This window comes from Equus asinus, chromosome 25 (genome assembly GCF_041296235.1).
Source record: "Equus asinus isolate D_3611 breed Donkey chromosome 25, EquAss-T2T_v2, whole genome shotgun sequence".
Taxonomy (NCBI): Eukaryota; Metazoa; Chordata; class Mammalia; order Perissodactyla; family Equidae; genus Equus; species Equus asinus.
The window spans coordinates 30,108,715-30,136,614 of record NC_091814.1 but is presented as its reverse complement, the minus strand read 5'-3'; the positions used below and the strand labels follow the sequence as shown (position 1 = coordinate 30,136,614).

The 27,900-nt window shown below is 39.9% G+C and overlaps 1 protein-coding gene and 1 pseudogene across 1 annotated transcript; one reads left to right on the top strand and one right to left on the bottom strand.

The window, feature by feature from the left end:
• Positions 1–1,635: 1,635 nt before the first annotated feature.
• Positions 1,636–27,900, bottom strand: LOC106842724 (membrane cofactor protein-like). The gene is made up of 6 exons (XM_014859419.3): positions 27,624–27,900; positions 20,284–20,472; positions 19,852–19,954; positions 12,904–12,989; positions 11,778–11,831; positions 1,636–1,722 (listed from the first exon to the last, which is right to left on the bottom strand). The coding sequence occupies exons 1-5, from the start codon at positions 27,742–27,744 to the stop codon at positions 11,785–11,787; spliced, it is 546 nt and encodes a 181-aa protein (XP_014714905.1). The 5' UTR covers positions 27,745–27,900; the 3' UTR covers positions 1,636–1,722; positions 11,778–11,784.
• Positions 12,996–19,845, top strand: LOC139042084 (ubiquitin-ribosomal protein eL40 fusion protein-like; annotated as a pseudogene).

Genomic DNA, 27,900 nt, shown 5'->3' with positions numbered 1-27,900 from the left:
AATTAAGAACGGCTTCTCAGAAGCAGAGCAACGACCTGACGCCTCTGGATGACGAAGGAGGGACTGTGAAACACCCGAACAGTCCACAGGAGGGCAGCAGAGCTATGATTATACAGACTGACCATTTTGGTGTAACCTATCCTGAACGAGCCCGGAAATGACAAAAGCAGTCCACTGTTGAATCCCCAGTTCATATCCTTCTCAGGGCAACATTTCTTCGGCCCAATTTGTGCTACTAAATATAACAGCGTAAAACATAACCTGTAGAAATGTAAGCTGAATCAGCGTGGCGTCCCTCCTCTTCTCCCACTGACTTACTTGCGAGAGCCTGCCAGTGAGGGCTCAGAAGAGGCGGGATCTACTCCACCTGAGCATAATGTGCTGCCTGACTGTTTCCTTTTTCAGTCCTTTCCTACGACAGACAGCAAATACATAATTAAGTTTCCTTTCCTGAAATACACGGCTTCATTTTTACTCTGACTTTTGGCAGATGAGGTGAGATGCACAGAAAGACTAAGATTCTGATACGACTGAAGGTTATCTGATGAATTTATTCCCAAAGAAACTGCCTACTTTTAGATGACATATTACAGTAAGACATCTCCTTATCCAAGGAGGGACAGAAAACCCCCTATAGCCAGAATTTAGAGCGGATTCTAATTCTCTTAAAGATGGAATTCTCTTTAAGAAAACTACAAGACCACAGTGTTCACTCTGTACCACGAGCTGGTATCCTTGTTACGGGTGTTAGAGCTCCCTAACTTTTTACAGAAGTAGCAACTGATTCTGAATCCTTATTGATTCCCTAGACTGGTTTATTGGCATGAAAAAAGGCAAGAGACAAATGCCATCTATAAACTTTATAGCTTCTTTAAATCACCAAGAGGTTAAAATAATTTTTTAAAAAGTAGAATTTTACCCTATTAAGAGTATTTTACAATAATATTCTTAGTTAAGGAAGTCAAACTTGTTCAAAATCCCATTTTCATTGTTCTTGTTTTTAATTTTTAAGGTCTGAATGAGTATACTTATATTTGTAAAGACTTTTTACAATAAACATATATAAAACCCATTTTAAACTTGTTGAAAGAATGAATCTTTATTTGGCATTAATCTTTGACCAAAAAAGATTTCAGAATCACTGTCTTTATGAATGAAATGTAATTTCATTTTGAACCATATTTCTCTAAATTTGGAGTTTTTTTAAAAAAAATCATTTCCTCATCTTATTACTACCAGGGATTATGTGAAGTCCATCCATGTCGTCACAAATAACAGGATTTCCTCCTTTTTAATGGCTGAATAGTATTCCATTGCATATACAGATATACACACCACACTGTCTTTATCTACTCATCTGTCAATGGACACATGCTGTTTCCATGTCTGGTTCTTGTAAATAGTGCTGCAATAAACAGGGAGCTGCAGAAATCTCGTCCACACAGTGGTTTAGTTTCCTTTGGATAATACCCAAGTGGAATTGGAATACCCAAGTGGATGTGGAATTGCTGGATCATATGGTAGTTCTATTTTTAATTTTTTGAGGAACCCCCATACTTTTTACCATAGTACTTACATGAATTTACCATAGATCAAGAGAATTCAAGAGAACCAAAAGATAAACTGAGGCACTGGTTTGTCAAGACTGTTTAATGTGTCTGCTTTACTGGTGTGGTTGACTTATTCTGGTAAGTGCTGTATGCGGCACTCTCCTCTGTTTCCCTATAAGGCAAGGTAAAAAGATAGCATCAGAGATAACTAGAATTTAGTACAGAAATTCAATTCCAGAAGCCCATTTAGAAAATGGATAATTAAAAAACCCCTGTATTTATAGCATTAAGAGCCCCTGAACTATGAAAAATGATTCTTTTAATTTAAAAATGGTCAACTAGTCTCACTGTGGAAACATTTCTTCTATCCCTGTATTTTTTATTCTCTCCAAAATAAGCAATAGAGCCGTAATGTATAAAGTACTATTAAATATTTCCTCATTTTAATTTAGGGCCAATGGGAAAGACTGTTTTCCTAATATCACAATTTTAAATCTGGCTCTAAGATGGAACTTTTAAAAATGTAACCATTCCCACAGTGTTCAAGTTCAATGACGCCTCATTTACCCCTGACTGTCAAGGAAATCCTGTGCTCCAGTAAGAGATTCTCCTAAATAACTGAAGTTTCTGTCACTCTTTTACTGTAACAACAGTTATCTTTCTAAAATCTGTTATTCTGGTCCAGTGCTGTCCAGAGAAATATAATGCCAATCACATAGGTAATTTTAAGTTTTCTAGAAGCCACATTTAAAAAAGTATTTAAAAAAACAGGAAAAATTAATTTTAATATACTTCACTTAGCCCAATACAGTCAAAATATTAAGATTTGGCATTTATTTTTACATTTTTTTGTACTAAGTCTTTGAAATCTGGAGTGTATTTTGCACCTCCAGCACACCTTCCTCGGAACCGGCTACTTCTGAAGTCCTCAGTAGCCCCACGTGGCTATTGACTGTTGCACTGGAAAATGTGATTCTGGTCCCTGCCTTAGTAAATTGACTCTAATAGACTAAAACTAAATTTGGACCAGTCAGTTATGCTTGCCACAGCAGACACTTCAGGGATGCCTACCAATGTAAGAGCCAACCAGGTTACTTTCGGGTACTTTGTTTCTCTTTGTGGGGGACCCATCATTATGAACCACCACTGTCACAGCACTATTCTTGCAATATGGCGATTTTTAAGGAATACTGTGGTGAGTGACATAATAATTAGGCGTATCAGTATTTCTCCAAGACCATATTTTTCTAGTTTTCAAAGTCAATATATTTTTTTTTCTGTAGTAGTGGAATCCTTTTCTTTAAAACAGAAGTCTATTGGACTATCTTTCTATGAGAAAGATAATTAAGCATTAATATAAACTTAGAGAAATATTTGATGAAACAAAGCTATTTGAAAATGGTAAAAATCTGAAACTGAATTACTAATTACAGTTATTTTATATTAACGTCAGCATTCATTTAATTAACTTCAAATCTTTACAGACACCTTGAAGCTCACGACAGTGTGAAAACAACTTTCCCGTTTGGCTTTAGCCTCAAAGGAAATGCAAAGAGCCCAGGCAGACACACAGGGCTGGTGGGCCCAGACTGTCACTCTAGTTGGTATGTTCTGTCTTTCCCTTTGCCCCTGCGATCAAAGACACTGCTTGGCTTTTACCAAGAAGTTGCCCTTCCTGTTGGCCTTTGCAGAATCTGTTCCGTAATTCTTTTTTTATTTTTTAAGATTTATTTTCAATTATTTTATTGAGATCATAATGGTTTATAACATTGTGTAATTTCAGGTGTACATTATTGTTTATCAGTTTCTGTATAGACTGCATCGTGCTCACCACCAGGAGTCTAATTTTTATCTGTCAGCATACCTATGTGTCCCTTACCCCTTTCACCGCCCCCCAGCCCCCTTCCCCTCTGGTAACCACTAATCTGTTCTCTTTATCCATGTGATTGTTTATCTTCCACACATGTGTGAAATCATGCAGTATTTATCTCTGTGTGGCTTATTTCACTTAACGTCATACCCTCAAGGCCCATCCATGTTGTTGCAAATGGGATGATTCTGTCTTTTTTCATGGCTGAATAGTATTTCATTGTGTATATATACCACACCTTCTTTATCCATTCATCTGTAGAAGGGCACTTGGGTTGCTTCCATGTCTTGGCTATTGTGAATAATACTGCAATGAACCTAGGGGTGCATATATATCTTTGGATTGTTGATTTCAGTTCTTTGGATAAATATCCAGTAGTGGGATAGCTGGATTGTATGGGATTTCTATTTTTAATCTTTTGAGAACTCTCCATCCTGTTTTCCATAGTGGCTGCACCAGTTTGCATTCCCACCAGCAGTGGATGAGGGTTTCCTTTTCTTCACAACCTCTCCAACATTTGTAAATTTTGTCTTGGTAGTTATAGCCATTCTGATACACATAAGGTGATATCTCATTGTAGTTTTGATTTGCATTTCCCTAATAATTAGAGATGTTGAACATCTTTCCATGTGCCTGTTGGCCATCTGTATATATTCTTGGGGAAAACATCTGTTCATATCCTCTGCCTATTTTTTGTTCGAATTGTTTGGTTTTTTGTTGTTGAGTTGTGTGAGTTCTTTATATATTTTGGAAATTAATCCCTTGTTGGATATATGATTTCTCCCAGTTGGTGGTCTATCTTTTCATTTTTTCATGGGTTCCTTTGCCTTGCAGAAGCTTTTCAGTCTGAGGCAGTCCTATTTCTTAATTTTTTCTTTTGTTTCCTTTGCCTGAGTAGACATGGTATTTGAAAAAATGCTGCTAAGACCAATGTCAACGAGTGTATTGCCTATATTGTCTTCTAGGAGTTTTACAGTTTCAGGTCTTACATTCAAGTCTTTAATCTATTTTGAGTTAATTTTTATGTATGGTACAAGACAATCGTCTACTTTCATTCTTTTGCATGTGACTGTCCAGTTTTCGCAACACCGTTTATTGAAGAAACTTTCCTTTCTCTTGGTATGTTCTTGGCTATTTGTGTGGTTTTATTTCTGGGCTTTCAATTCTGTTCCATTGATCTGTGTCCTTTTTTGTGCCACTGTCATGCTATTTTGATTATTGATGCATTGTAGCATATTTTGAAGCCAGGGATAGTGATGCTCCAGCTTTGTTCTTTTTTCTCAGGATTGCTTTGGCTAATTGAGGTCTTTTATTGTTCCATATAAATTTTAGGATTCTTTGTTCTATTTCCATGAAGAATGTCATTGGGATTCTGATTGGGTTTGCACTGAATCTGTAGATTGATTTAGGCAATATGGACATTTTAACGATGTTTATTCTTCCAATTCATGAGCATGGAATATCTTTCCATTTCTTTATATCTCCTTCAGTTTCTTTCAATAATGTCTTATTGTTTTCAGTGTATAGGTCTTTCACCTCTTTGGTTAAATTTATTCCTAGATATTTTTTTCTTTTTGTTGTGATTGTAAATGGGATTGTATTCTTGATGTCTCTTTCAGCTAGTTTGTTATTACTATATGGAAATGGAACTGATTTTTGTAAGTTGATTTTGTACCCTGCAACTTTGCTGTAGTTGATTATTTCTAAAAGTTTTCTGGTGGATTCTTTAGGGTTTTCTCTGTATAGAATCATGTCATCTGCAAACAGCAAGAGTTTCATTTCTTCCTTTCCAATTTGGATTCCTTTTATTTCTTTTTCTTGCCTAATTGCTCTGGCCAAAACCTTCAGGACTATATTGTATAGCAGTGGCAAGAGTGGGCACCCTTGTTTTGTTCCTGTTCTCAGAGGGATGGCTTTCAGTTTTTCACTGTTAAGTATTATGCTGGCTGTGGGTTTGTCATATATGGCCTTTATTATGTTGAGGTACTTTCTTTCTATACCCATTTTATTCAGAGTTTTTTTTTATTATAAATGGATGTTGGATCTGTCAAATGTTTTCTCTGCATCTATTGAGATGAATGATGATCATGTGGCTTTTATTCCTCATTTTGTTAATGTGGTGTATCACATTGCTTGATTTGTGGATGCTGAACCACCCCCACACCCCTAGTATAAATCCCACTTGATCATGGTGTCTGGTTTTAATGTATTACTATATTCAGTTTGCCAGTATTTTGTTGAGGATTTTTGCTTCTGTGTTCATCAGCAATATTGGCTTATAATTTTCCTTCTTTGTGCTGTCCTTGCCTGGTTTTGGTATCAGGGTAATGCTGGCCTCATAGAATTGTTTAACAAGTGTTCCATCTTCTTCAATGTTTTGGAATAGTTTGAGAAAGATAGGTATTAAATCTTTGTCAAATGTTTGGTAGAATTCTCCAGAAAAGCCATCTGGTCCTGGACTTTTATTTTTTGGGAGGTTTTTGATCCCTGTTTTAATCTCTTTACTTGTGATTGGTCTATTCAGATTCTCTATTTCTTCTTGATTCAGTTTTGGGAGGTTGTATGAGTCTAAGAATTTATCCATTTCTTCTAAATTTTCCAATTTATTGACATATAGTTTTTCATAGATTTCTTTTATAATCCTCTGTATTTCTGTGGTGTCCATTATAATTTCTCCTCTTTCATTTCTAATTTTATTTATTTGAGGCTTCTCTCTTTTTTTCTTTGAATCTCACTAAGGGTCTGTCAATTTTGTTTATCTTCTCAAAGAACCAACTCTTAGTTTCCTTGATCATATCTACTGTTTTTGTAGCCTCTATTTCATTTACTTATGCTCTGATCTTTATTATTTCCATCCTTCTGCTGACTTTGAGCTTTGTTTGTTCTTTTTCTAGTTCTGTTAGGTGTAGTTTAAGATTACTTATTTGAGATTTTTTTGTTTGTTGAGGTGGGCCTGTATTGCTATAAATTTCCCTCTTTTAGCTGCTTTTAATGCATCCCATAAGAGGTGGTATGTTGTCTTCTTATTTTCATTTGTCTCCAGGTGCTTTTTAATTTCTCCTTTGATTTCTTCATTGATCCAATGGTTGTTCAGTAGCATGTTGTTTAGTCTCCACATATTTGTTGCTTTCCCAGCTTTTTTCTTGTAGTTTTCTAGTTTCATAGCATCGTGGTCAGAAAAAAGGAGGTTGATATGATTTCAATCTTCTTAAATTTATTGAGGCTTGCCTCTTTCCCAGTATATGGTCTATCTTTGAGAATGTTCCATGGGCACTTGAGAAGAATGTGTATTCTGCTGTTTTATGATGGAATGCTCTCTAAACATCTATTAAGTCCATCTGATCAAGTGTTTCACTTAAATCCACTATTTCCTTGTTGACTTTCTGTCTGATCTACCCATTGATGTAAGTGGGGTGTTAAGGTGCCCTACTATTATTGTGTTGCTGTTACTTTCTCCCTTAGGTGTGTTAACAATTGCTTTACATACTTTGGTGCTCCTGTATTAGGTGCATATATATTCCTAAGTGTTATGTCCTCTTGGTGGAAAGTCCCTTTTATCATTATATACTGTCCCTCTTTGTCTGTCATTGGCTTTTTCATCTTGAAGTCTGCTTTGTCTAATATAAGTATGGCAACACCTGCCTTCTTTTGTTTGCCATTTGCTTGGAGTATCATATTCCATCCCTTCACTCTGAGCCTATGTTTGTATTTAGAGCTGTGTTTCCTGGAGGGAGCATATTGTTGGGTTTTGTTTTTTAATCCATCCAGCTACTCTATGTCTTTTGAAAGGAGAATTCATTCCATTTACATTTAGAGTAATTATTGATATATGAAGGCTTAAGACTGCCATTTTAGCTCTTGTTTTCCGGTTGTTCTATATTTCCATTGTTTCTCTTCCTTTATATTTCTGACTGCCATTTCATTTTGGTGGTTTTCTGTGGTGGTTTTGTCATTTTTTACATATTGTGGCTCTGCTCTGATTTTTTTCTTTACTGGTTACTGTGAGGTTTGTATAAAAGATCTCATAGATGAAATAGACCGTTTTCTGATACTCTTTTACCTCCATTAGCCTAAGCAGGTTCCAGCCCTTTTCTCTTCCCCTTCTGAGTTATTGTTGTCACAAATTATTCTGTTTTGTGTTGTGAGTTTGTGACTACGTTGAAGTGTTTTTAGTTACTTTTGATGCTTTCTTTCCCTTTATCCTTTAAGTTATAATTAAGTATTTGCTACTCTGTTCTGAAAGAGAGCCACAGTTTTCTGATTTGTCTGTCTATTTATCCCTTTGCTCAAAGCTTTGTATACCTTTGCCTTTTTGTGTCAGGAATGAGGGCATCCTTGATCATTTCTTATAGGGGAGGTCTAGTGGTGATGGACTCCCTCAACTTTTGTCTATGTGGGAAAGCTTTTACTCCTCTTTTGTATCTGAAGGATAGTTTCACTGGATAGAGTATTCTTGGCTGAAAGTTTTTGTCTTTCAGTATTTTGAATATATCTTTCCATTCTCTCCTAGCCTGTGAGATTTCTGCTGAGAAATCTGCTGAAAGCCTGATAGGGGATCCTTTTTAGGTTATGTTCTTCTGCCTTGCTGCCCTTAATATATATTTTTTTTGTCATTCACTTTTGCCAGTTTTACTATTATATGCCTTGAAGGTCTTTTATCATTGACGTATTTAGGAGTTCTATCGTCTTCATGTACTTGTAAGTCCAGTTCCTTCCCCAGGTTTAGGAAGTTCTCAGCTTTTATTTCTTTGAACAACTCTCTGCTCCTTTTCCCCCTTCTTCTCCCTCTGGAATACCTATAATCCTTATATTGCTTGTCCTAATTAAGTCAGATATTTCTCAAAGAATTGCTTTATTTATTTGAAATCTTAGCTCTCTCTCCTCCTCCACCTGAAGCATTTCTATATTTCTATCCTCTAAATCACTAATTCTTTCCTTCACAATGTCAGCTCTATATTTTAAGGATTCTAGATTATTTTTATCTCTTTGTGTTCCTCATATCCAGAATTTATATTTAATAGTTTTTAAATAGTTTTAACTTTTTTTTTAATAGTTTCAATCTCTTGGTGAAGTATTCCTTCTTCTCATTAATTTTATTCCTGAGCTCATTGAACTGTCTTTCTGAGTTTTCTTGTAACTTGTTGAGTTTCATTATGACAGCTATTTTGAATTCACTACAATTTAGATTATGAATTCCTGTGACTTCAGGGTTGGATTCTGGGGACTTGTCATTTTCTTTCTGCTCTGAATTGTTGCTGTAGTTTCTTATGGTGTTTGATGAACTAATGCTTTGCTGGTGCATTTGTGATAGTATCAGTTCACAGCTCCATCTGCTACCACTGAGGGGAGGCAGGAGCTGAATTTCTGATCCCACCCTGTCTGCTGGAAGTTGTGGGATATGGTGGGTGGTCCTACTAGCTGGGAAAGCATTCATGCACAGGCTCAGGGCTGGGGCCACTTCTTACATTTGCACTGAGGTGTGTTCCCACTTCTGGGGCTGCAGCAGTACTATGGGTGCTCCTGCCCACCAAGAAAGCACTCACACATGCATGTAGATCTGCCACTGCTTCTTCTTAAGGTCACACCAGCTGCAGTGCTTGGTGGGTGGGACTTCTTCATGGGGTCCAAGCCTGGGCCATTCATTGAGATTTCAGTGGCATGGTGGGCTCTCCTGCCAGCTGGGAAAATGTTGGTGTGAGTGCTCAGGGCTGCCTCTGCCTCTTCTTACAGTAATGCCAAGGTGAGTTCCCACTCGCAGGATGACAGTGGCACTATGTGTGCTCCCAGCTGGGAAAGCATTCATGTGTGCACACAGGGCTGCCATGGAAGGGCTGAGGAGTGCTCACCTATCTCCACTACATCCCAGAGGTCTAGTCCATCCACTTTCAGATATATAGCTGCGTGGGTCTCTCAGGCACTCTGTTGTGCTGTGTGGGTATCCTCTATTGGTCAATGAATGTCCACTTAATTGTAGTTCAAAGGAAGAGAGATGAAGGGAATAGCTAACTCCACCATGTTGCTGACATCACTCCAAACTCTTGATTGTAACCTAGGGTAGCACCTCATATTGTAAGTGGTGGGATACACATCTCCCTCTCTTCCCAGCTATGTAGACACATATTTTAGCACAAGTAGAAGAACACTTCCAATTCATTTCATTCAAAGACAGAAGGTGGATGGGGTCAAAGCGTTTAAGGCAGTATGAGGAATAATTTTTCAAAATCTGAGGATTTTTTTGTTGGTTTCTCTTTCATATGCTAATAATATTCTGGTTAAGGGAAATATATAAATACTTTTACAGAGTTATTTACAAGTTGACATTGAATACATTTACAAAACTAAGTAAAATGTATTTTGGTTTCTGTAAAAGGACATTTTTTTCTCCCTGTACTTAAAATGAAAACATTATGCATAATTATTATGCAATTATTTCCTCACTTTTGATTCTCAGCTGCTAGAAGGTAGAGAAAGCTATGTAGTTTGATGAAAGGATGAGGGGACATTACTCTACTGGAGTATATGTCCAAACAAAAGCCATCAGGAATATTATGTTTAGAACAGGAATGGTAGAAAAAACCACCAATAATTGAACAAAGGAAATTGAAAAAATATGTGATTATTTACGGTTTGTTACTAAGTGGACATATAGAATATAAAAGAATATATAGTCATCTATACGAGGTAGTATATCACATAAAAGCTCAGGTTTCTAGACTGGTTTACTTATTGGAAGGAATAAAAACTATGGAAACTGAAAAGTCATTAAGAAAATAGTGCACTTCTTCACAGTAATATTTTGATTCAAGTACTATCAAAGTTTGGGAGCATCAGAGCAATGTTTAGTCCATCTGAGAAAAAACGAAGACAGTTTAAAGATAATTGAGCACATCTGGGCCTCCAGATAGCAGCTGCATTTTCATTCTGGTCCCATCACCTAAAAACTACAGCAAAGAAAAAGTCTATCCATCTAGTTTTAGGGTGACTGCTGGAGCATCCCGGTCATTTTGATCACAGAACCCTTCTAATCAGATTCCAGGTTCAGGTCCAACTTGTGAGACTCGTCACAGGACCCTCACTTTTCGTTGTTTTGTGCTGTAGCCACCACACCAGGTTATTTAGTAAAGGTTACCAGAACAATCAGAATTCACTAGATTAGAGGAAAATTGTTTTAAAACTAGTCAGTTTAGTTCAGTACTCATTCTATAATTTCTTATGATATTGTTAGGAAGTTAATTTATACTTTTTTCCCCAAAAGTGAGTCTGTGGAATAAGTCATTAATAAAAAGTTCCATTAATAGATCACACAGATGCTATTGGCAGAGTCTTCACAAATAATACTTTATCTTATCATCGACCCCTCCTATTCTCCACCCTGACAAAAAGGTTAAGACATAGTGCAAATTAGCCAGGAAATTCTGAGAATGTAAATGAAACATCAGGCACAAGGATAAAAACTGTGCATAGAAACAGACATGCACTTAAGTGACCATGTCCTAACTATGCAGAGAGCAATAAATACTACCACAAAACCTTACTTCACAGCAATGTTTGTCAGTAGTACCACTGCTTCTAAACTGCCATTACTTCTATTAAATTTCCATAAGTCAAAGCATAAAATGTCCTGTTTAACTCTGCGCTTTCCATTTCAGAAAAAATGGTCAAGTGTTTCACATCTTAAGATGGCACTGGAGTTACTGGCACAATGACAGTTTGACCACAGTGTTCAGAGGGCAAATGTAAGACGCCTACAGTGCATTTTATAAAAAGATTAACCTTACTAACCTCGTCTAATGTAAATAACTGTAATAAATATTTTTCTTCATGTACTTATCAAGACATCTTTGTATTTCATTTAACTGTCACAACTATATTTCATTATTTTCTTTAAAACAAATTGTGTGAACTATGTGAGCCTACATTAAAGTGTGCTACACTAGCCTGTTAGAGAAAAAAACTAACCCAACTTGTAGTATTTTAAGGCTTGTGTATACAAGGTATGGATAGAAAGAAAATTTCCCTGAAAGTTGCCATCACAAAATAACACTATCACATGGAAAGCAAGTTGTGTTTTATATATTTTAACTAACATATAACCATAGCATTTGAGAAAATTACCTGGCCTATCTAGGAATGCTAATTTGGGGCACCTCTTAAGAAATGTATGATTTGCATGTGTTTACACATATGAGTGATTTCATTTGTCATGGTTTCCTCACTATTAACATAACTACAAATGCCAATTATCACTGATTTGTGACACATTGTTACTTTTCTAACTGCAGAATATTGAAGTATGATATTTCCATGTAGAAGTCTAGGGTCTCACAATGCAGGGTTATTAGTAACCAAAATAATACCTGAAGTTTACATGTCTTTAGGTGGTTGTGATTCATCGGGAGGACCAAGATGTCCTAGAAAAAAAAAAGGAAATAGAAATAAGTAAAAAAAAAAAAAAAAAAAGAATAAAAAGAGGTTTAAAGACAAATTCATAGGTTTGATTTTCTGGTCTTGTATAAAAACCCTAATAACTTCATTTTCCTTATATAAACTATATTAATGCTTCTCATTAAAAGTAGTATCACAAAATATTGTAAGATTATGCTTAATGTCATCAGTAGTCTTCTTCCTGTCCAGTAACATTTGCTGTGACAATTCTGTGGTACATTTATGTGTAAGGCCATGCTACATTTTGTTCTCATCATAAGAGAAGCTGACAATTTAATGAGAAAATATACTTGTGATCAAAAATAAAACTCAGTGCTACTTGATACAGACTTTCTAATTTATAAACAGATACATTTGCTAAATCGGTAGTTTACAATACCAAGATACTATAGTCTTTTTTCACTTTCATCCTTATGAGTGTATGGTGAACTTTTCCAGAGGGTACAAATTGCGTGTGATAACACAACAGACAGAATCTAGATGTCATTTTTTTTTTTTTAAAGATTTTATTTTTTTCCTTTTTCTCCCCAAAGCCCCCCGGTACATAGTTGTATATTCTTCGTTGTGGGTCCTTCTAGTTGTGGCATGTGGGACGCTGCCTCAGCGTGGTCTGATGAGCAGTGCCACGTCCGCGCCCAGGATTCGAACCAACGAAACACTGGGCCGCCTGCAGCGGAGCGCGCGAACTTAACCACTCGGCCACGGGGCCAGCCCCTAGATGTCATTTTTTAAGAAATATATGGAAGACATTTGCGATAACGTAAAACAATGCCACTATTCTCACTATTTCTTTTGGAAAATTGATTTTTCACAAAAACATGGTGAATATGTTACCATGTATTGACCTTGCTGTTCTTAAAATAAACAATTATTTAAAAAGTCTCAGTTTTAATTCCAATATAATGAATGTCAGGATATAAGTCACATAAAGCTAAGCTCATTGGGGTCTTTGTTAATTTAAAAAAGTAAGGGGTTCTCGGGGCAAAAAGTGTGAGAACTGCTGGTCAAAATTCTACAGAGAGAACACAGTTAAGTTACCTTGACATAGTGGGGGATTGTCACTCCAATTCACATTTTCTCCATCAAGTTCACAATACAGAATTTTAGTTCCAATTAAGTTATAACTAAAAGAAAAAAGAAAAAGTTACAGTGTTCTTTACCAGTCAACAAGATGCAAATAATAATGAAGAAAATGTTTATATGGTTGTTTTTCTGCACTACTGCAGTTTGAGAAAAAGTTTCTAATATAACAAACTGCTAATAAAATCTGCAATTTGACTAAAGCGTTTCTGCATTTGAACACGCATTGGCCAAGAGCAAAAATGTCTAAATAAATATGTCATACCCGTCGGTCTGGCCTCTTTTCTCTCTCTGGCAATCACATCACACGCACATTTCTACGTCCTCACTCATGCCATTCTGCTCAGGAAGGACAGTGACTGAGGAGAGAGAACAGGCCCTGGAGCTTGCTGCCTGGATGCCAGTCCCAGCTCCATGAGGGACTTGTATTGGAGCTTGGGCGAGTCCCTTAATGTTTCTCTGGCTCAGCTTCCTCATCGATGAAGAGCGGATATAGCACCTACCTCATGGGGCTGTTCTGAGGCTGAGATGAGTTAGCATCTGGCACACAGTGAGGGCCATGTAGGTTTTGGCTCCTCTTCACCTGCTTTAGATCAGAATGTCTTTCTAGGAACAGGTCAGGAATTCTCCTGGATGAAATCTTCTCTGGTGACTTAAATTCACAGCTCCCTCTCCTCCTTCCGGACTCTCATTGTAGTAATCATGAGCAATTCTGTCTATTTGGTACTTCTCATTTACTATTTGGCTTTGACACCTCTCTAGATATATTGTGTTTTTCCAGAAGGCTACAACTTCTTTGAGAAGAGTCTCTGTCTTAAACTTTTGGTATTCCTCAAAGTGCCTAGCAGAGCCTCTCTCTATAAGTATTAACTCGATATTCCAAGATTTTTTTTTATAGGAAGATTAGCCCTGAACTAACATCTGCCAATCTTCTTTCTTCTGAGCAAGAGTGGCCCTGAGCTAACATCCATGCCCATCTTCCTCTACTTGTTATGTGGGACGTCTACCACAGCATGGGTTGCCACGCGGTGCCATGTCTGCAACCGGGATGTGAACCAGCAAGCGCCAGGCTGCTGAAGCGCAACGTGCGTACTTACCGCTGGGCCATCGGGACGGCCCCAAAGGACGTTCCAAGATTTTTTACTTGATAAAGTTCAAAAATAGGAAGTGAAGCTGCCTGAAAATGCTTCTAGCTGACATTTCCCCCATGGCTCCCGCAGTGCTTCCATATTTGAATATATTAGTAGATTCTGGGATGATGGCTGAGAAGGAAGCACCAGGAATCTCTCTCCCACCTAGACAACAATTGTACTGGTAGAATCTGCCTGATGTAACTATTTGGCAACACTGGAGTATTTGATGGCTTGCCATTTCCAGAGGAAGACTTAGAGAGTGAATTAGGCTTACTTTAGGTCAATTTCAGCTCCCAGCACTGTGGCAGCTACCCAGTCCCTACCCCAGCCCGTAACTGTGCATGTGTTCTGATAGCAGCTTACAACCAGCCTGCAGGATCCAGGTTGGGCAAAAAGAACTCTGTCCTGCAGTTATCGGGGATCTGTGGTCTTATCACTGCTTACTGCTTCTGATCACAGAGAAGCAGACAAAGTGGTGGGAAGCGAATGCTCTCACATCTACCCACACTTTTGGAAGCTCCTTCCATGCTAGCTGAAGTGACTTACAAGGGATTTAAAGATCCAGTGCCCTTTGCTGTACCCTTCATTTTTCACTTTTTCCCCCTTCAGAAGCCAAGCATTAAAAACGAGAACATTCAGAAACAACTGCATATGCGGGGAAAATTAGAAAGTGACTACGCACACCCATGGAAAGGAGCAAAAAAGACCTGAGAAGAGCATTACACATCAGGTTGATCCTCAGCACAGAGACACCGGACAACAATAAAAAAATAACTCAAAAAGCAATAACATAAATCATCAAGCTTCAGGAAAAGGGGATAATCTGATTCCCAGAGTGACCACATTATTAGATTCAAATGTCCAGTTCAACAGAAACTTCACAAGGCATACAAAGGAACAGGAAGTATGGCACATTCACAAGAAAAAATAAATCAGCAGAAACTGTCCCTGAAAAGGCCTCATGGTGGATTTACTAAAGAAAGACTTTAAAGGAACTGTCTTGTTCTTGTGCTCTTGGTATCAAAATGGTGCTTTCCATTACCACACATTCTCTTTCTTCAATGAGTGTGTGAGCAGCAGATGCAGAGAGGCACATCTTTATGAAGAGCTCACAGGCAAGACCATTCCTCTTGAGGTCGAGCCCGGTGACATCATTGAGAATGACAAAACCAAAATCCAAGACGAGAAGGGCATCCTAAGTCAACAACAGTGTCTGATTTTCATCGGCAAACAGCCAAAGGACAGGCATGGTCTCGAAGACCACAATATTCAGAGTCCACAGTGTACCTGGTGCTTCACCTGTGGGGTGGCATCATCAAGCCTTCCCTCTGCCAGCTCACTCAGAAATACAACTGCCACAGGATGATCCGCAAGTATTATGCTCGCCTATACCCCTGTGCTGTCCACTGTCACAACATACGGCCACAAGAACCACCTGTGCCCCAGAATGAAGGTCAAATAAGGCCTTTCCAAAGGCTCCTGCTTTGCATGCAGGATGGTCTCCTGATTGAGACCCAAGGCCTTGGGGTCTCAGTAAAACCTGAGAGAAAAAAGAAAAACTGTCTTAAAGATGCTCAAAGAACCAACAGAAGAAATGGAGAGAGTCAAGAAAACAATGTGTGAACAAAATGGAAATATCCTTTAGGAGACAGAAAAACTAAGGGAAGCCAAAAGTAAATTCTGGAGTTGAAAAGTACAGTTACTGCAATCAAAAGTTCACTACAGGAATTAAAGCCAGATTTGGGGAAGCAGAAGAAAGAAATGTTGAACTTGCAAATAGGCGAATGGAAATTACTGCGTTTGAGGAACAGAAAGGACTGAAGAAAAGCAGAGAGCACAAGGGACATGGACAACAACAAGCAGACCAAAATAAACACCGTGGGATTCTGAGGAGGAGAAAATAGAAAGAAAGGGGCAGAGAGAACAGTTGACGAAATAATGGCTGACAACTCCGAAACTTTGCTGAAAGACACGGAGACAAATATCCAAAAAGCTCAGCAAACTCCAAGTAAGATGAACTCAAGGAGACCCAAACTAGGCCCTAGAACAAGCAAACTTTTCCAATTCAAAGACAAAGAGACAATCTTGAAAGCTGCAACCAAAAAGTGAATCATCACATCCAAGGGATTTTCAATAACATCATCTGAAGGCTTCTCCTCAGAAACTCAGAACCCCTAAGACAGTTGACCAATATACCTAAAGAGCTAAAAGAAAGAAAGTGTCACCCAAAGTCCTCTATCGAGCAAAAGTGTCCTTCCAAAGGGAAGGAGAAATGAAGTTATTCCCAGATATGCAAAAGCTGAGGGCGTTCATGACCGCTAGCCCTCACCTGCAATACATGTTCAAGGGAGTCCTGCACGGTGAAACGAACGGACTCAACAGTAGCTCTAAGCCATTTGGATAAATAAAGATGTCACCGATGGTAAATATATGGGTAATTATGAAAGCTAGTATTATTGTGAGCATGATGTATAACTGCAATTTTTGTACTCTATCTGATTTAAGAGACTAATATTTGTAAAGAAAATAAAGAGATTACTAGTGTAGAAGCCACTATTAAAATTTTTAGGTGTAGAGGCTAGCATCACATCAAAATCCAAAACGGGTGGGGACGGATCTGTAGAGGAGCAGTTCTTAGAATTTATTGAAGTTAAGTTGGTATAAACTCAAATTGGAGGGTTATAACTACAAGATGTGAAATGCAACCCGTATGGTAACCACCAAGAAGACAGACACAGAATACACACCAAAGAAGATGAGAAAAGAATTTAAACAGTTCACTAGAAAAATCAACTAAACACAAAAGAAAGCAGTGTGACAGGAAATGAGGGACAAAAAAAGCCATGAGGCACATAAAAAAGAAATAGCACAATGACAGAAGTCAGTCCCTCTTTGTCAGTCATGACATTGAATGTAAATGGACTGAACTCTCCAATCAAAAGACAGAGCTTGGCAGAACGGGTAAAAACACATGACTCAGCTATACGCAGTCTAGAAGAGACTCACCTGGGCTCCAAAGACAAAAACAAGTTGTAAAGGAAAGGATGGAAACAGCTATTCCGTGAAGAGAGTAACCAGAGAAAGCAGAGGTGGCTATACTGAAATCAGACAAAATGGACTCTAAATCAAAAAAGGTTACAAGAGACAAAGAAGGCCCTTATATATTAAGAAGGGCTCAAAACTGCAAGAAGATATAACAATTATAAACATTTATGCACCTAAGGACAGCCTGTCAAAATATATGAAGCAAAAACTGACAGAATCGAAGGGACAAATACACATTACTATTTAATAGAGGCATTTCTACAAGAGTAGTTGGTGATTTCAATACCCCATTCACAACAAGGAATAGAACAAGGAGACAGAAGCCATGTAAGGAAACGGAGGACTTGAACAACATGATAAACCAGCTAGATGTCACGCACATATAGAGAGCAGTTGACCCAACAAGAAAATATACAGTCTTCTCAAGTGTACATGGGAGATTTTCCGAGATAGACCATATGTTAGGCCACAAATTAATAAAAGAAAGTAATATTATTAATAGTACAATTAATCACATGATAAATAATACATGATAACGTAATTATGTAGTCTACAAATTAATATCGTTAACCAATAGATTTAAAAAGATAGATGTTGTACAAAGCAGCTTCTCTAACCACAGTCAAATGAAGTCAGGAATTAATATCAAAAAGAAAACTGTAAAAGTGACAAAATTTTGAAAATTAAACAACACACTTTTAAACGACCACTGGATCCAAGAAGAAGTCACAAGGAAAAGTACAAAATACTTTGAGATAAACGAAAATGAAAACCTAACATAGAAGAACTTACGGGAGGCAGCAAAAGCAGTGCCAAGGCGGAAATGTATAGCTATAAACGGTGACATTAAAAAAATGGAGAGATCGGAAATCAGCAACTTAACTTTCCAACTTACGGAACTAGAAAAAGAAGAACCAAACCCAAAGCTAGAAAAACAAGCACATAATAAAGAGTAGAGCTGAGATAAACAAAACAGAGAATAAAAAATATTAGAGAAAATCAAGGAAACCAAAAGTTGGTTCCTCGAAAAGTTCAACCAAACTGACAAGCTTGTAGGTAGATGGACTAAGAAAATAGAGAAAAAGGACGGATATCAGAATTTCAGTGGGGACATTACTATCGATTCTACAGAAATAAAAAATATTATGAGAGTACTATGGAAAAGCTTATGACAACAAATTGGATAACCTAGATATATGGACAATTTCTTAGAAACACAAAACCTACCAAGACTAAATCACAAAGAAATAGATAAGCTGAACAGACCTGTAACTACCAAGGGGATTGAATCAGTAATCAAAAATCTCCCAATAAAGAAAAGCCCTGGACTTCACAGTTACACTGCTGAATTCTCCCATACACTTAAGAAAAACTAATACCAATCCTTACCAAATTGTTCCAAAAATTCCAAGGAGGAAATTCTTCAAAACTCATTCTATCAGACCAGTATTACCTTGATACCAAAGCTCGACAAAGACACTACAAGAAAAGAAAGCTACGGACCAATATCCCTGATGAACGTTAAGGTAAAAATCCTCAACGAAATACTAGCAAACAGTTTTGCAGCATATTAAAAGGATTATACACCATGAGCGCTGGGAGTTATTCCTGGAATGGAAACATCCTCAACGTATGAAAATCATTCAATTAACGCCACATCAACAGAATAGAGGGGGAAAAAACCCCATATGATTATCTCAATTGCTGCAAACAAAGCATTTGACAAGATTCAATATCCTTTCACGATAAAAATACTCAACAGATGAGGAACAGAAGGAACCTACTTCAAGATAATAAGTGCCATCCATGAAAAACCCACAACAAACATCCTATTCAATGGTGAAAAGCTGAAATCTTTTCCTCTAAGATGAGGAACAACGCAAGGATGCCTGCTTTGACCATTTCTAGTCAACATAGTACTGCAAGTTCTAGACAGAGCTATCCGGAAAGACAAAATAAATAAATAAAAGGCAACCAAATGGGAAAGGAAGCAGTAAAATTATCATTGTTTGCAGATGATAGGTTCTCAGATGTAGAAAACTCTAAAGATTACATGCACCCACTAACACAAAAAATTAGAATAACCAGTTCAGCAAAGTAGCGTGATACAAAGTTGGTATTAAAAAATCAGTTGCATTTCTACAGTGTATTACATTTACCCTGTAAATGCACATCTTTCAGAGATGCCCAGTATTCCCAATACATACTATTAAAAGAGCCCCATCGAACAAAGGCTATTATTAAGTGCTCAGGACCTCTGTTTGAGATGCTTCATTCCTTCGCAGCAGTCTCAAAGATAAGGTTTTCCAACTAAGACACCTTGATCAACATTATGGTCCAGGCTGACCGGGTCAATGTTGGTCTGCTGGCCCCTTCCAGCGTTACCTCAGTCAGCGTAAGAGTCTCTTTGGATGGCAATTCTACCTCCCATTTCCAGAAGACTACTTCAACTCTGAGAGCTGGCCGTTTTAAATAGGGTGCACTCTGTTGGGATAGGCTTCTTAGTATAACAGCAGCATTCAGTTTTGCTTCCCTTCAATTTAAATTTCTTCCTATATATTACACATCTTTGCAGCCTCCATTAAAGCCCAAGAGTTGTCTGGCTACAAGTGCAACTTGTCACACAGAAAGCAAAATGGAATCAACTTCATGGGAACTCTTAAGAAGAGAAGCACGACAAAAATGAACGTCATAAGTTTCACCTTATTTCCTCTCAGGAGTAACTTACCCCTCATTACAAACATAGTGAACCTGTGAACCAAGCTCCACAGTCCCATTTACATACTGTACTGCGCCATCTACCGGCTCTACTGGATGTGGACATGATTTTCCTGAAAGACAATTTTCAAATTCGTTGTTTTATACAACTTTCAAAACAGAGTTGAATCAAAATCAAAACTCTACATTGTTCTTTGGAATTTGTGGGAATATTGTTTACTTTCTTTAAGTATGATAGGGCCAAACTTAAGATTCACATTTACCTAGGCAACCAGCTGCCGAGCAAAAGACGCCCTGGAGATTTTCAAAGCCCTAAAAAATACCTTGCTATCTAAAACCTACATTCACATGAGAAAACCAGCAGTAGTGGAACATGTGCCATAAAATGTGTGAATATCTCCAGAGTAATTAAGAAAAACCCAAAAATGTTTTGTTGACTTACTTCTACAAGCCTCCTGGAGAGGTGTCCATGTGTTATCAGCCTGACAGCGGGCAGAGGTGGGAAGAGGAGGTCTCTTGAGCTTGTAGCCTAGACGACACTCGTATTCTATTATGGCCCCAGGCCTATAACGGGGTTGAGCGACACCCTTCAGCTTCATGGATTGGTATCTTGGTGGATCACCACAGGCGTCTAGAAAAAAGAGAGTAAGAACATGAAAATAAAGCATGTTACCTCGTTTGTCAGACAGGGCCTGTGGCCTGGCAGCAGGTAAGCAGTACAGAAGAAATGCAAAAGTTCTTGGCGAGATGTTAAATGACTGTCCGTGCTTTTACCCAACTCGTCGTAGCGGTGGACAATGTGTCTTGGTCATTTTTAATAACATCCTTTTAGCTTTTGTTTGTTGGGGAATGAGGTGAACTTTCACTCAACAGTAAATTGAAGAGGCAACATCAATGCTTTTGGTTTTAAAATATATTTATAGGTATGCATCCTTCCCCAGTTTTTTCTAAATTCAGTCCAAAACTCACCTGTCCTCGAAGAAGTCTCTATAGTATATACCACGCTGCTGAGATTACCCTCCACAGTCTGAAACACAAACTCATGAGCACTTGGCACTGCAGGCTCTGCCTCCTCTCAGAGGGCGAGTTCCTAGAGCTCAGGGATCACATGCCTTCTTTTTCTACTACACTCTCTACCCAGGGGGGCTCAAGAAATGCTATGGGTAGAGGCGATGGTTAAATAAGCGTTGGTGATTTCACACATCAAAATAAATACGGACTGAAGACCTTCAAAATATAAGACATCCTTCCACAGTTTTCGTGTCAATGAACTGGTCATTTTCTAAGTGAACAGACGCCACCTCAATATCAAAATGAACTACTTTGATAGCCTTATATGAAAACAAATTTGATTTTTTGGACATTAGATAATTTAATCTTCCTTGGCTGATCAATGGATCATGCATTCCCCCAGAAGTTCCCTGAGGTAGCTGTTTGAGCTCTTCATCCAATAGATCCCTCAGTAAAGCTGCTATATTGCTATGCTTTTAGACAAAGTTTTTACTTCTTGGTAGTTTTTTGGGGGGGATTTTTTTCTGCCTAGAATAACATCATTTCTACTTCAGCAATTCCTCACAGTGCAACTAGAACAATATTGATATGAGAGAGTGACCAATGCTCTTCCACATCAGATGCCTGTCAATGGCACCCGTTGCCCTCAAGATGTGTCTAAGCCCCTTCACATGGCTAACAGACTTTTAAAATCTGTCTCTATCAAGACGCTGCTCACTCTTGCACACTATTCTCAAGCCGTGTTCAATTCCACGCGGCGCCCATTACATTGTTAAATTACATGAGCACTGTAGGCTCCATGCATCACTTTACTTCAGCTCTGACCAGAGACCCTGCCATTCCTCCCACCCACTCATCCTCCAGTTTCATCTTAGATGCCGCTTCTTCCTTGAAGCTCTTGGCATCTCTCAATCAAAAAACCGGGTTAAGTGTCCTCCTGCTGCCCCAACTAACTCCTTCCATAGCTCTTTTCATATTGTAATTCTTTATTGTTCATACGCCCCATGAGACTGTCGTCATGAGGACCACGTCTCATTCATCACTGCTCTACTAGGACCCAGCACGAGAGCTGAATGAGCACTGGTATCAATCACTTCTACACACTCTTACATCCAAATTCAAATCTTTACTGTTCAGCCAACCTGTTTCAGAGTTGTCTGCAAATCATCATTTTTCTTTGCTGTTTTTATGCCTGTCTTCAATTTTATGTCAGTGGTTCAGGTATAGACAAATCCCTTTATCAGAATTTTTTATTCCTTTCATGTCAAAATAATTATGCTTAGTTTATTTTTTCATTAGGAACTCATTCTTCATTACTGTCATTATTAGAAATAGTATTTTAACATTATCAAAGGTGAGGTCCAAATTTTGTGGATTAATGTTTTTCCCTAAAATATCATAATGAAGGATTCCAGTACTTGGTTCTTACAACAATGATAGTCATGACAGCAATAATTGTAGATATACGACCTTCCTTGTGTTGACCATTATTTTAAGTACTTTTAAACTCACTTAATCTTCATAATCATCGTCTGAGTTGGGTACCACTTCCCCTCCTTAAGATGAACATACTGAGGCACGGTAACGTGAAGTATCTCACCCAAGAACACATTCTCAGTAGGCAGCAGACCCAGGAGTCTAGCCAGGCATCCTGGTTCCACTACCACCACTGCTTCCCATCACGGTCTCTCATGTGGAACCCTCACTTGCTGCCCCAACTAGCTCCTTCCATAGCTCTCTTCATATTGTAATTCTTTATTTTTATACTCCCTAGGAGACTATCACCTTCTTGAGGACCACTGCTCTGTCAGTGGCCATGCTGTGCTGATGGCCCACATACTAAAATAACAGAGCAAGCTTGACATGGATGTGAGCTCAGGGTGAATCTTCCTCAGCAAAAAAGAAAAACAACAAAAGACCTAAACCATGGGAACTTTTAGAACGTGTTCAAACGTAAGGAAATTTCAACCTAAAATCAGCTTATACACATATGCATTGTTATATGTGAACTTCATGTAACCAGAGATACATCATAGACCCTCATCCAAAGAATTCATGGCCCCTGGACAGCAGTAGATCTTTAATTATAAAGCCCTTTTACCTTATTTTCAGAAGACCCTACCAAATTTAGAGAGGCCATCCCCTAAACCTCCCCTATTCATCTCAAAATGCTTAGAGATATTAAAGAAATCAGCACACTGGAACAGAATTATTCTAAAATGAAGGAAAATTTAAATAGTAATTACACTAGATTTCTGATAACAGAGAAATAAAAAAGTCTGCAGAAAATTTGGATATTTTCTCTGCTTTTGTAATATTAATTTTCTACTACACGCTTTTTTCTAAGACCTAAGAGCCATTCTTTGAAATGTAAACTTTAGGGAGAAGTTTCTCATTAGAAGGAAAAAAAAAAAGAGGAACTATGTGGAAATTGAGGAAATGAAAAATGAGGGACACAAGAGTTACCTGAGACAAAGCACACTAGGACTGACGTGACTCCTGAGGCTCCCCTCCATCCTTCGCTACCTGAGGGTGCCTGTGTCACTAGTTCTGTTTCTGAACTGCTTTTCCACTCTGGAGAGACTATTACACACTTGCCCTTTAAAATAAAACTGCCTCAGGTTGCCAGCGATCCTCCTCAGAGCCCTTTCACTCCTTGGTCAAAGACCAAACTATGGGCCACACGTAAAGAACTCCTTAAACCCAGGGAGGATTCTCAAAAGCTTCTATAATCAAGTCACCTCCTGAGATTAGCAGACAGATCAAAAAGGCACAAAATATGGGAGGCCACAAGTTTGAGTGAACTAGGAAAACAGCTGATATTCAGATCCTGAAAGAATTTTTTTTCTGGCCTCCTCCTTTGAGCTAAAATAAAAACAAACAAAAATCCAAAGGGAAAAGAGGTCTTTTAAAAACACAAACTGCTATAAAGACTCCCTTGCCCAAATGCTAGATTACTTAAAGGGCAAATACAAATCTTAAAACTCTTCTCCACAAATAGCAAAAAGTTTTTAGCCAACTAGCTTAGTCTTCATAGTCATCCTATGAGCTGGGTACCACTTCCCCATCTTTAAGATGAGCAAACTGAGCCGCAGGAAGGTGAATTAACTTTCCCAAGAAACTTTCTCAGTAGGCAGCAGACCCAGGAGTCTAGCCAGGGAGCCTGGTTCCACTATGACCACTGCTTCCCCTCACTGTCTCTCATCTGGAACCCTCGCACACTTACAGCAACACACTCTGTCTACAAGTTGGTCCTCAAGAAATGGTCTGCATTGTGCTAAGTCAAACAGAAGGGCTCAAGGTGCCCTAAAAGGACAGGTAATAACATGATGTCTGAATTTTACGATGGTGACTGTTCATTCCCGACTATCCTGTTGGTTTCACAATTATTCACTCTGTCATCTAGTCCTCCCTTGCTCTCGCCTCCTTTGCCCTAGTGCTGCCTCACTGGGTAGCCTGGCAGTCCCTGAGTCCCTGAGCCATGTCCTATCTCTGAGCCATTGCTCACACTGCTCCCTCTGCTCAGAACACCCTTCCTTCCTGCTCAGCAGCAACTCCTGCTCAATGCTTGTCCTCTTAGACTTAATCCCTCAACATCAGCTCTAGAAAGCACTTTCTGCTTCCCCAAAGACGCAGTGAGCAGTCCCTCTCCTGGACGCTCCTCTGCATGGATCTCTCAGGTCACTGTCACATGTTTTTGGGTTGAATAGTTAACAGGCTGACTCCATTCATCCATGTGGCCATAACATCTAGCACAGTATGTCCTTCATAGCGGCTATTCAAAAACATTTGGTGCTCAAAGTACCACTGCTGTCAAACAGAGAACAATGGAGAAGAACATACTGTAATGAATCTAATATTGAAAATCATCATCTTAAAGCTTTACTCACTGGAGAAAGGTTTGGCCGTGTAGTTTCTTTTGTTGCCTATCTCCCAGGATCCTGGTAACCTAGCAACTGACCAGACAAGGGCTGCTCTCTTTGCGTTGTAATATGCAGAGTAAGTAAACTAAGAAACTACTGTGTAAGCACTTATTGATCTTGGCTTCTTTACCGGATAGAAAGAAAAGACCTAAAATAGGCATAAGAGACCATCCATAACAGGAGATTGTGGATTTTGTCCAAAAAACCAGACGACTTCTGGAGGAACGAGACTGGTCCCAAATTTTGACAAATGTTCCCTTCTGCGACCTCATACCATTTGGCAACCACCTCTGAGATGACAAGCCTCCCAGGCACAAGTGTCTGCCCACAAAACCTTCTCCTCAGGAGCTGATTCAGAAGTGAAACGTGTATTTTATCCACATTTTCCCTGCCCGGCACAGTGAGTTCTCATTTCTACTTTCTCTCTGTTTCATACCTTTCCTGATTTCACCTTTCTACCTTTTCTTCATTTGTAGTTTTGTTAACTTCCATGTTGCATTGTATTCCTTGTATTAATCTGTTTTCCTCTCTTCCAAATAGTATTCATAGTTCCCATCAACTTCCAGCTTTAAGCCTAATTTAAAACTTATTCTTTTTTCAAAAAGTTCCTTTTGTTTCTCCCTTACCACCAGTGTTCTGCTCCTGCCCTCCCACCACAAAATGAACTTTTTAAAGATCAGTAACAAGCGAGACTGGAGCATTGTGAGCCCCGCAGACTCTACATAAAATGGGAAGACAGAGCCTCCCGGGCCCTCAGCGGTCCCTGCCTCAGCCTTTCAGGCACCACAGAAAGGCCATCCTACCCATGCTGCTTTGAAGACCGTTCCCCTGGAGGCAGGAGGCATTTTCTCCTGGGCTCTGGCCCCAGCCGAATACTATGTTTAACTTTCTCATATTTACTAGTTACACAGGAGTGTATAACTCCTTCATCGTGAGGCAAAGAAAACGGGCATTTGGAACCACAAGTGTGACAAGACAGACAAGACCTCTGCATTCTAGTGGGGAGCAAACAGAAAAGAGAGTTTGGGAAGGGCGACTACACATCAGGGGGGATTTAAGCTGGAGAGTGTGTGTGTCTACCTGAGACAGGGTGGGCAGAGGAGGTCCCTGGCGGGTGGGGGTAGGGTAACATCTCAGCTGAGTCTGAAGAATAAGAAGAAGACAAGCACGCAAGAGGCAGGAGGACGATGCTGCAAGGCTGAGGGAATAGCAAGTGCAGAAGCTCCAAAGTGGCAGAGCTGGCCTGTTTGATAAGCAGGAAAATCTTCCCCGCCTCCACTCATTTGCTAAATGCTGTCAGAGTCTCAGGCTCCTTTCCTCCAGAGCGCTTCTCTTGGGTTATAATGTGTTCATTAGTATTATGTTTTCATTACTGTCTGCCACTCCCAATAAATTTTAGCAAATATTTCTTGATTATCTACTGTGTGCTTGGCACTGGGGATCCAACAGTGAGAAAAAACAGTCTCTGCTTATATTTGGGTGTGTGTGCAGACAGACAATAAAGATCATGAAAACAGGAATGGTTTGTTATTGCTGAGCAGGGTACCCTCAGGACCAGCACAGGACCCGGCACAGGGAAGGCAAATCTTTGTGGAATGAACGTTGCTAAGGAAAGAATGCAGCATACAAATTGTATATTTAACAGAATCCTGAAAATAACTTGGGCAAAGGAACACACGTGCATATGAAGACAGAGGAAATACACCAAACTATTAAAAACGGCTGTCCTTTGATTGTGTAATTTTTAGACAATAAGCATGTCTTTTTCAGCACATATATTTTTAAAATACTTTTTTCGGTTCAATGAAACACCGAAGAAACTTAATCGATGTGACTTCAGCCATAGTTTTTGAGCTGTAGAGGAAAGCCAGATTCACATTATTTATCGTTCATTTCTTAGGATAACCGTTTCTCACTAAGTTTGGCTACCAATGTGTTTTAGGTTACTTCGGATGTCCCCTCAAACATGATCCGACCCAATGAACAGAAGGAAACAATGCCAAAAAGCCATTCGGTAACAGAACTGGATACTGTCTGTACTGGATGGGATCGCGAAGATAACCATATGGCAGAAAAAAAGCAACAGCCTGCAAACCGATACCAATATGATCTTGGGCAAGAAGGAGCCTCTGAACGTCAGGTACAAAAGCCTGGCGCGCCCCTCCCAAACTCTCTGAACCGCAGGCACCCAGAGCCTGCTCTCACCCCAGCAGTACAGGCACACCACGGGCTTCCCAGCCCCCTGACGAAGCGAGCAGCGGGCCTCCTCGCTCCACACTCGGCACCGCTGGGCTGGCCACTTCCGTGGAGCACACACCCGACAACACCGCCCGCGGCTTCCCCAGCCCAGCCAGGCGGGGCACAAATACCCTTCTCAACACGGCACCATCCGGCCCAGGGAAGTAGGGCAAACCCTCCCCACCGGCACAGCACGAGTCCCAGCAACTCCCCCACGCTCCTGGGCACTCAAGAGCAAGCCCTCACCGCAAGCACCGCGTCCGCGTTCCCATCCCGACTTGGCTCAGTGCCGGTAACAGCCTGCAAGCTTTCGCTAGGGACACAGCCTGGCCCGGTCAACACCGGCTCACCCACCCCGCCGCACCGCTCGGTGCCGACCACCAAGCCTTCACCTCCTGTGCTTCGTGGTCCTCACCGCCGGGATCCCTGCACAGCGCCACCCGGGGAGAAGGCTGGCCACGCACTACCCACTCCGCACGACCCGGGTCGACTCAGCCCCGCGCCACCTGCCCGACCCACCGAGCGAAGTTCCCCCGCCCTCGGCTCCGGTCGGCCTGCCCCCGACCCGCTCCCGTTCGCGCTGGAGCGCACGCCCTCTCCAGGCTCCTACCGGAGGACATGGGTAGCAGGAGCACTAGGGCCCCTAAAAGGATCCCAAAGGAGCACCAAGAAGAGAAGTGGCTCTCGGGGCGACAGAGAGGTGCCCAGCGCCGCGGGCAAGACGCCGTCATTTTCCGGGAGATCCGCGGGATTCCCGAGACCCGGGCGAGCGGCCTTTTAGAGTTTGGTCACCAGAGGCAGCAATCTCTGGACTCGCCAAGTGACAGGGCGCAGAACAGCAGACTGTGTTGGGCGGAGCCTTTCGGCGGGCTGCAAGGCGTGACCTC

Bases quoted from the DNA above. Each gene is read 5' to 3' on its own strand.
- LOC106842724 (XM_014859419.3), bottom strand. From the start codon at position 27,744: ATGACGGCGTCTTGCCCGCGGCGCTGGGCACCTCTCTGTCGCCCCGAG. The intron at 19,955-20,283 runs GTAAGTCAACAA...ATTGTCTTTCAG, and splicing joins TCTCCAGGAGGCTTGTAGAA to GAAAATCATGTCCACATCCA. The intron at 12,990-19,851 runs GTAAGTTACTCC...TTTTTCTTTTAG, and splicing joins CACTATGTTTGTAATGAGGG to TTATAACTTAATTGGAACTA.